Source organism: Chrysochloris asiatica, unplaced genomic scaffold (assembly GCF_000296735.1).
Source record: "Chrysochloris asiatica unplaced genomic scaffold, ChrAsi1.0 scaffold00009, whole genome shotgun sequence".
Taxonomy (NCBI): domain Eukaryota; kingdom Metazoa; phylum Chordata; class Mammalia; order Afrosoricida; family Chrysochloridae; genus Chrysochloris; species Chrysochloris asiatica.
The window spans coordinates 10,393,046-10,403,277 of NW_006408527.1; the positions used below are offsets into that span (position 1 = coordinate 10,393,046).

Consider the following 10,232-nt stretch of genomic DNA (forward strand, 5'->3'; position numbering starts at 1 on the left):
TTTCATTGCCATGGTTACAATACCTTCTATGCATCATCAACCAACCAAAGGGTAGACCATGCAAGCCTGCCCCCTCAGTCATCAGCACACAGCCCCTCTCCCTCTCTGGGTCTAAAGTCCCCAGCCACTTCATCTCTTCATGTCATTGCCTCTGCCTCCATCTCTGACATCACTGCTTCTCTGGGTAGGTTCCCACACTCCGCTCTTCTCCCTTGATGGTCCCAGGGACCTCCGTTCCTAGACAGCAAAGTCAATCACTGCCCTCCTTTTGCTACAAAATGTCTACCTGTACATTTCCAACCCTCACAGTCAGTCCTGATAACAATTATTCACTATTGTATCACGAGAGATCTATCTGCATCTCCTTTCATCAGCCCTGCCCAGACAGACTGGATATTACTCAGTGGGGATTCTACCTTTCTCCATGCCCTCTGGATCTAGGCTCCCTTTTGAAAGCGTTTAAGCCAGTTACTTCTTGCTGTAAAGATTTGTTCCCTCTTTTGAGCTACTGCATCCATAGGTGTAGGTCAAGTTCATCAAATTGTATCAGATTACTCTTTTTTCCCTCTTCTTTCTTATAGTTGAGCTCTGATCATCCAGTCATTGAAGCCAGGTCAAGTGGGTATTATCTGCAAGTGTGGGTATTCTTATGCATATGCCCTCTCTTCTTATCAGCTGGACTCTTCACTCTCCACTCTAGTCCTCTGTGGCTATGTCACTGACTCTGGGCCCAAGAGTCCCCAGATTAAACTACCACACTTCTGGCCAAAGACATGTTAACATTTAAGTAACATATTTTCTTTTTCTCTTAAATGTCCTGAGTGAAAAGCTCAGTATCCCTGCTTCTACTTTCTTCTCATGTGAACAAGAAACCTGAATTCCTAGATTTTAAGCTTCATGTGGGTGGGGTTTCTGTCTTTTATACACTGTAATACCTGTATGTGCATATTTGTTTAGAGTAAATATTCATACCCTTTACATCCTGTCTAGAAATTACAATCTTGGCCACGACTACACTTGGTCCACATGTCTTCTTCTTGCAACTCAGTCCCTGAAATTTAGGATTTAGACTCACCAAAGTAAAACAAAACAGGCTTTGCAGGGGGAAAGGCTGCAATGAAGAAATGGGCTGAACGACCGCATTCCATCGACTCCCGTTGACTTGGAGATGAGAGAGTGAAGAGGAAGGGCTGGTTGACCCGAATTGTGGTGAGACCTGGGGACACCTGTGCCCGTGGACGAGTACTTAGCCTTGGAGAGCTGGAGCTGAGAGTGAAGCATCCAGCCGATTTGAAGTGAGGGGAGACGTACAAGAACGCCTAAACTTGTTTAAAAAAAAAAAGATTCTGACAAAGGAGGTAAATGTAAATTGCTATAATTTGATGAACTTGACCTATACTTTTGGATGTAGTAGCTCAAAATACCAACTGAGACGGAAAGAGTCTTCATATCAAGTATCAATCCTATCCCCACTATACACAGGGGATACAGACAGGCAGCTTAGACTTTGGCTACCTAAAACTAGGGGCCATAAAGGCATGAAGTGACTGGCTTACAAGTTTTCAAGAAGGAGTTTAATTTCAGAGTGTGCAGGGGAAGGTAGAATCCCCATTGAATAATATTCATCTTGTCTAGATGGGTTTGGTGATAAGATATCCAGATAAGATTCTTATGATTCAATAGTAATTATTATCATGACTAATTGCGACTGTCACACAATAAATGTAGACGTTTTGTAACAAAAAGGGGGGAGTAGTTAATCCTATAGTCCAGGAACAGAGGACACTAGGACCATCAAGAGAGAAGAGCACAAGCGGAATATGGGATCCTATCCAGAGAAACAGTGACAGCAGAGATGGAGGCAGAGATAGGGACATGGAGAAATAGAGCCGCTGAGGACTCTAGACTCATGGAAAGAGAAAGGCAGAGTGCTGGCTGCCAGGAGGCAGGCTTACAGGGTATGCCCTTTGATTTTTTAAATGATTATATATTCCTGAGTGCTTTTGTGTAAAATAAAAACAAAACAAAACAAAAAACTCCAAAACAGAGAGAATAGAAGCAAATACTGTTGAATGATGAGGCACGGAGGAGACTGTAATCATTGCAATGAAACGAGTGTACAACCGATGTTCTCCCATGTAAACTATCACCCAATTTTCAATAAAAACTTAAAACAACACCACCACAAAACAGGCTTTGCAGCAGTCCCACAATCGAGGATTCTTATGCAGCACTATAAGGTTTCTGAAGTGCAGGTGGTGGGTTTGAACTGCAAAACATGCCCATTGCCTAAATGGGACAGAGATAAAGGACGATAGACGCACAACCTTGGAACGACAGGGCTCTGAGACACAGGGATTGAGTCATGGTTGGAATGGCGGCGGGGTGGGGGTGGGGGATCATGTTAAGATGCTTGACTGTTTTTGTTTGTTTGTTTGTTTGCTTGTTTTAATCTTGGTTCCCCTTGCATTATAATATAGAGTAGACACTGGAGAGGGAGAGAAAGGAATAGTCAGAAACACCACACTAGAAGGCTTGTAAGTCCCTCTTCTGCCTATGACTGATTGGAATACCTAAAATGGGGCCACAGCGTACCCAGTGAACGAGGCTTCTTGCGGAGCCTTTGCAATATATAAAACTATAGGTAGAAACCAGAACCACATCCAGATCTCCAGAGATGAGAAATCTCTACTTGAAAGGATGAGCAGACCAACCTGGAGCAGCTAGAAGAATAAAAGATACCTCTTGAAAGAAAAACCTGCAGGAAAAATGGAGGCAGATGGACTGTTACTACAAGAACAAACAAATCGCTTCCCTAGAAAACATCAAGGCAAGTGGCCAGGTCCCCTCAACGCAAACCCCCTTCCAAGACTAAGACTCAACGGAAATGCACACTCTGATTGGTGACCACACACATCACCGATGGGGGGAAGTGGGGTAAAAGCAGCAATGAAGTGTCAAGCTAAGCCCTACAATGTTCAGTGGACGTCTGTGGACCCAGTTGGGGACCTGGTTGGCAAGCAGTGTGAAGAGACCTGGGGACTCTTGGGCCCAGAGTCAGTGGCATGGCCACGGAGGACTTGAGAGGAGAGTGGAGCTACCAGCTGACAGGAAGAGAGGACATATGCACAGGAGCGCCCACACTTGCAGATGATACCATGTGACCTGGACCAGATGACTGGATGATCAGAGCTCAACCAGGAGAGGAAAGAAGAGGGGAAAAAAAAAAGAATGAGCTGATACAGTCTGATGAACTTGATCTATACCTATGGAGCAGCGACTCAGAGGGTACAAATCCTCACAGCAAGAAACATTCACACACACCCCCACACACAGAGTGGACAGAGAAGGGCAGCTTGGACATTGGATACTCAAATGGGGAGGGGGGTACTTCAAAGGCAAGAAGTGACTGGCTTACAAGCTTTCAAGAGGGAACCTGGTGCTAGGGAGCATGGTAGAAGGCAGAATCTCCAGTAGGTACTATTCAATCTGTCTGGGCAGAGCTGATGAAAGGAGATACAGGTGGGGAACTTGTGATACTGTAGGGAATAATGCTTATCAGGACGGATTATGAGGGTTGGAAATGCAAAGGTAGAAGTTTTGTAACAAGGAAGGGAGTGATTAATTCTCCAGGTTAGGAGCGGAGGTCTCTGGGACCATCAATGGAGAAGAGCCAAGAGCAGGACCCTACCCAGAAAAACAGAGATGCCTGAGATGGAGACAGAGATGATGATGTGGAGTGATGAAGCGACTGGGGACTTTGGACCCAGAGAGGGAAAGGGACTATGGGCTGAAAACTGGGGGGAGGAGGGGGAAGTGTAGGGGGTGGGTTTCTGGGATATACCCTTTGGGTGGTTGATGATGCATGGAGGGGATTGGAACCATGGTAGTGAGATGATGTACAATGGAATGAATGTAAAACTAAAGTTCTCCCATGTAAACTATCATATAATTTTCAATAAAACATTAAAAAACAAAAAAGCATGCCCATTGCCTTGAGATATGTTTTGCTTGGGAGGCAAACTGTATTTCCCCAGCTACAAATCAAAGGGAGTTTATTAGAACAGAACTTTCCAGGCAAGGGGGTGGGGTACCATTTAATAAAACACAGGGCATTGTGGGCTGCTAACCAAAAGGTTGGTGACTGCCAACCCACCAGCCACTCTGCATGAGAAAGATTTGCCCTTTTGCTTCCGCAAAGATTACAACTTTGGAAACTATCTGGGGCACTGATGCTCTGTCTTACAGGGTCATTAAGAGTAAGGACCAAGTTTAGTGCCTCGTTGGTTATGTGCCGTGGTGTTGGTTCCGACTCATAACGACCCTGTACAGGGTTTCCGAGGCTGTAAAATTGTGCAGGAGCAGAAAGCCTCATCTTTCTCCCACTGAACAGCTAGTAGTTTCTAACTACTGACCTTTAGGTGTGCAGCCCGATTTGTAACCACTACGCCACTGGAGTCCTGGTGTGGCGCTGTGGGTTAGTGCGCCAGACTGCAAAGCCATTTGAACTGCAAGGTCGGTGGTTCAAGCTCACCAGCTTGGAAACCCTGTACAGGGTCGCTATGGTTCAGAATCGACTTGATGGCACGTGACAACAACAACAACGACACTGGAAGTAAATTGAGGGAAACAGGCCAACACCCAATTTCTCCAAGCTCCGCCTTCTTTCGTTCACTTTTGTCCATCTCAATCCCCCGCAGACGGGGTGGGGTCGAGTTCTGTCTGGCCGGAAAGGGACAGGTAGCAGACGCCCATACTTCCGGCACCCGGTCTCCCGAGAACTTCTAACGCGAGGAGCGCGAGCAGGCTAGATGACGTCATGGAAGAGATGGTGCAGGCGGAGGCGGGATTTTGAGACGGGGCATGCGCAGGAGCACATCTTTGCCTGCGGTGAGGAAAGCAGGGCAAAAGGGTCTTCTCAGTGTACACGGTATTGTAGGCGCTGCGGCTGGGCGAACCTCTAGCGGAGGTGGATGGAGTAAGAGTGTGTGCGAGAGAGCTCTCTGCCTCCGTTTACAAATAATCTCGACGAGTCAGCCCATCGTTCGAGGGTCTTTGAATGTCGACCAGAGGGCGAAGGTGGGGTCAGGAGAAGTTAAAATACAACCCTAAAACACGTACAAGAGGTCAGGGTGTCGTTTTATGAGTATAAGAACTGAGATCCAGAAAGGGAAAGCCTTTTTCCATGGTCCGAGGCAAAACCTCACATACCCCGGTGAATGAAATTATGTGTTGTGTGAAATGTTACCATTAGACCCTCCGGAAATAAGGGGCCTGAGCACCTAGGATGTAGGAACCAGCAGGTAGTGACTAGGAAGACCGTCCTAAAAGAATCTTTAAAGGCCTCTTGCAATTCCAACAGATTGTATGTATTTACTTTTATTTCTGTAAGTGAGATGGTTGTCCACATTCTATATACATTGTTGTTGTTAAGTGCTGTTGATTTGGTTCCGACCCTTAGCGACCCTGAACAGGGGTTCCGAGGCTGTAAATCTTTACAGGAGCAGCTGGTAGTTTCCAACTGCTGACCTTGTGGTTCGCAGCCTGATTCATAACCACTACGCTACCAGAGCTACTAGTATACATTAGTTAAATCAAGTTGCTGTTCAACATTACAAGTATTCTTGGAAGGGAGAGAAGGGAAAGTTGGTATTGGAAAGGGTACATTTGGGAATTAGAGCCCAAATGTATTTTTGAAAATTTGAATAAAAGCATAATGTACAGTATGTAAAATTAAGAACATAAGGCAGAGAAACTAAATCTGGCTTTAAGGTCAGAGAGATGGAAGCATTTGGGGATATGGTCATAAAATCAGGCAGCATGAGTGATACCTGTTTTGCTTGGACTGGGTTAGCATCCCAAAGCGAAAGGAGGGACAAAATGACCTTTGGAAGATGCTACCATAAAACTCATACCTCACAACAACTGTAAGACTTAGGGTAAGACTTGACTGGTATTGTCTGCTGTTGGTTTGTTTATAGGCCCTTCCTCAATTGTGTGGAGCTAAGAGATGCCTGCAGCCCAGGGGAGGGAATGATGGATAACTAAGGAGCCTGTTCATGAACTGACTTCCAGATCCCATGTCAACACTGAGCCCTCAGCTGCTGGTGGCAGCTGCTCAGCAGACCCTGGGCATGGGAAAGAGACGAGGCCCGCCTCAAGCTGTCTGCCTTCATCTAGCTGGAGAGGTGCTTGCAGTTGCTCAGGGATTGAAACCAGCTCTGCTCTATGATTGTAATGGTGCAGGGACTTCAAAGATCCGGAGATATCTGGAGGAGCTTCAGAAGCTGGGCTTTCTGACCCTGGGACTTCACGTTCTTGAGATTGGGGAAAACAGCCTGATTATGAATCCTGAGCATGCGTGTCAGCACTTGGAGAAGGTGCTTCATGGGACTGTAGTCTTTGTGGATGTGTCCAGCTCCCAACCTCATCCTTCTGTCTGCTCCTTGGACCAGCTTTGGGACTTGAAGGGCCACGTGGCTGAGATTAACATGCATTTGAGGGGGCTGCAGAGGAACTCATCCCTAGTAGTCTCCTGCAGCAGGCTCCATTCCACAAACTGGAATTTCTGTACTATATTTGGGATCCTCCTGGGCTATCCTGCCCCCTATACCTTTCATCTGAGTGAAGGAGATGATAACTGCTTAGCCCTGACCCCACTGCGGGTGTTCACTGTCCGGGTCTCGTGGCTGCCAGGTCAACCCCCAGTCCTGCTGTATTCTTTCAGTGTCCCAGAGAGCTTGTTCCCAGCTCTGAAGGACATTCTGAACACCTGGAAGGAGGACCTCCAAAGCAGATGTCAGACTCAGAGTGACTTTGCTGACCTCAGTGTCTCCTCTGATATAGTCACGCTTCCAGCTGTGGCCCTCTGATTATAACTCTCCTTCCGTTTAACAGATTTTCAGTGAATGATGATCTTCTGGCTAGAGGTCATCTCAAATGCCAATTCTAATCCATTGGCAATGGCTGTCTTGAGAATATTAGGGAAGGGTTTTGGGGCCATATTTGGACTTAAAGAAATAGGATGCTGAGTACATTGAATAATTGGCCACATCTCCCATGGGCATGGGACTTGGTGGTGGTGGTATTGGTACCATTTCTTTATTATGATGTCGTTTCGATTTGGGTGTCTGTTTATTGGATGGGAGTTAATACAAAAGAGATGGAAAAAAAGAGGCTAGCTGGATGGGGAACAAGTATTATACCCTTGTATGGTAGCCTTGTAAATACACCTGTGTCATATGGAGTCCTGGTATAGTGCTGTTGGATAAGCAGTGAAGCACTAACAGCAATGTCGGCGTTCAAATCCACCTCTCCTCGGAAATTCTGTGCAGGGTCGAGAAGAGTTGGAAGTGACTCGATGGCACTTAACAACAGCAACAACATGTGGTAGAGGAGCTCTAGTGGTACTATGGATTAAACATGGGACTGCTAGCTGTGTAGTTGGCAGTTCAAACCCAACAGTCGCTCGGTGGGAGAAAGATGAAGCTGTCTACTCCAGTAAAGGTTTAGTCTTGGCAACCTTAAGAAGCGGTTATTCTCTCCCACAAAGGGCCACTATAAGTCAGAATCAACTCAGTGGCAATGGATATGGTGTTAGTTTGCCCAACAAATAAATGAAAGGCTGGGCTCCACTTGAATTGGGCTAGGAAGAGTAGGCCACGGTACTGAAGTGTCTTACTTATTTGTGATATGATGTGTTATTCTGGAAGACAGAGAGACTGGTCAGTTGAAGTTTATTTGTTTATTTTACAGTAGATTTAAAAAATAATAAAGTCAGAAATTACAACTTAAGTTGAGGGGAGAAACTCAAGCTGTAAAATAACTCAAACCTGAGTTTTCCATTGAGTTGCTTCTGGTGCTCACCCAAAGCAGCTATCACAAACTATTTATTAGATCCATCAGGCAATCCTTGTTAGCCAAGAACACTGCCAGTGCTGAAGCAATCACCACTATCAGCATTGGGAGCCATCTGCCACATTGCCTCTGTGGGTGGGATGGAGGGAGAGACAGAAGAAAGAGACTGAATTGGTTAGAGAGAACGTTGGTAAAATCTTCCTTCTTCCCATTCTAGCCAAGTAGGTTAATGAAGGAAAAAAGAGTTTTACTTGACGTTTTCATTCTTTGTCACCTGCCTTGGGGTAAAACCACTTTACTGACTTATAAGCCAGGGTTCATTAGTTTAGAAAATCACATTCAGTAGGGATGAGATGCCAAATGCTGCTGTGAATGAGCAGGGTGGAAAGTAGTTCAGCAAAATTATATTACTCTCTGTTCAGATTTCTCAGTACCTTTCTTTTCTCCTGTCCTTGCTCATAATAGGCTAAAAGAACATCATATCATGTTCTAACTAATAGTAAGTCTTTTCCTCTGGGCTCAAGAATTCCATGAAAATTGGACATGGATACTTAGCCAATGTGCCCAGCCATGGATGCCATGGTTGGTTGGTACCAGCGTTGGTAGTATGAACCTAGTGGAATGGGACAGGCTGGTCAGATATTGGCATGGACCAGTATATTGTATCTATAAGACTTGGATAACGAAGGAAATCATGCCATCATCATCTTGGACTATATGGTAGGACAAGGATAGACCCTCTCTCTTACTCTGGCAGGTTGCTGTTGGCCCCGGTTCAGCTCTTCTCGACAGTGCTGCAGCTTCCGCAGGCAGGAGAGGTACTCGTCACTGAGGTTGTCCAGCTCTGATTGCAGTTCTCTGCACTGAGAAGGAGAGTGTCACCAAGGTCATCACCACCCACTCTGTCCAGGACAGAGCCCAGGTAGGGGAGTTAGCTCTGTGTTAAGTTACCCCTCTCCAGGCTTTTGGCAAGTTTACCACCCTTCTCCCTTCCCCGGCCTTTCTCAGAGATTTTCAGTTTGTCAGAAATGTGTTCAATTAAGTGATTAATTATAATGCTGCTATACACATACAATGTAAGTGGAGTCCTGGTGTGGTGCTGTAGAATAAGCACTTGGCTGTTAACTGTAGATCAGCATTTCAAACCCACCAGCTGCTCAACTTGTCAGCATACAACAACAGCAACATATATGTAAGTGCTCTTAGGTGAAGATGTATGTGCTTTGTAATGGGGGTACCAAAAACTGAAGTTATTAGTATAAAAGACTCATATGTGATCATAGTACATGCCACTTTCCTGGAAGCATGAGAATATGCATGTATGTGAGTATGTAGGTAGGAAGAATTTTGGTGTTTAAAAGACTACATAAAGTTTTAAGGTGCCCACTCAGTGTGGGACAGAATTTGAAGAGTTACTATATTGATTGTGTTTGAATTTAGCTTGACTTTCCAAAGGGAACTGTTACTTTGATAAAAAAAAAAAACCTGTCTCGAATAGAGGTTATTATAAATAAAGAAGGGAAAAGGTTGACAAGTCAGCCCCAAAGCAAAGACACTTTATCTAGGCAAATGAATACTTGTGGGAATCCTCTCACAGCTTAAAGCTGAACTCTGGACTCCCTGCTTTGTGGCTGTCTCCCAGGGAGTAGAGACTGAGCTCTCATGGGCTTTTCCCTGCTGGTCCAGGGATCCCCTCACAATCCAAAGTCACCATCTCACCTCCTTCTCCTTGGCCTGGAGCTGCAAAGTCTTCTTTTGCAGCTGGTCTCTGAGATTCAGGTCTTTCTCCCCTGGACCCTCAGGCTCCACTTCAGTATGGGAGGGGTTTGGACTCCACACAGGAAAAGCCTGATCTAGAAAAGCAGCCAGATTCTCAGTGACAGTCATGTCCATGCCTTTGAGGAAGGGTCCTGTCACTCAGTGAGGATCCCCAGGAGGGGTGGGAGGGAAATGAAGGGAGTCAGGGAGGCCTGGCTCCACCAATTGGAATGTAATTCTCTGACTTTTAAAGAATACCCATTGGGATCCAGTTCAGCCTGGATAGAGAGCTGGACTTTGAGCTCCTTGAGGCTGTGGCTAAAGAACCCTGGTGGCACTATGGGCTGCTGACTGAACGGTTCAAAACCACCAGCTGCTTAGTGGGAGAAAGCTGAGTTGGTCTGCTCCCATAAAGATTTACAGTCTCGGTGGCTGAGTCGGAATCAACTCAATGGCAGTGGCTGTTTGGGTTTGGGGGCAAGGCTGCCATCACTTATTTGTGTTCCCAGTCCTGTTTAAGGCCAGATACTGTTAGGGAATGGTTATTAGTTGCATCTCTTTGGATATATGCCACACACTTTCTAGTTAATCAGGTAAGTTTGCTGAACGTTTCATTA

General features: G+C 45.7%; 1 protein-coding gene across 1 annotated transcript in view; it reads left to right on the plus strand.

Moving 5' to 3' along the window:
• Window positions 1-6,872, plus strand: part of LOC102824641 (chromosome unknown open reading frame, human C1orf74) — an 8,966-nt gene extending 2,094 nt beyond the window's left edge. Inside the window, exon 2 of the mRNA XM_006834044.1 lies at window positions 6,076-6,872. Coding sequence (XP_006834107.1) covers window positions 6,076-6,872 — 797 coding nt within the window. The remainder of the gene's footprint in view (window positions 1-6,075) is intronic.
• Window positions 6,873-10,232: the final 3,360 nt, after the last annotated feature.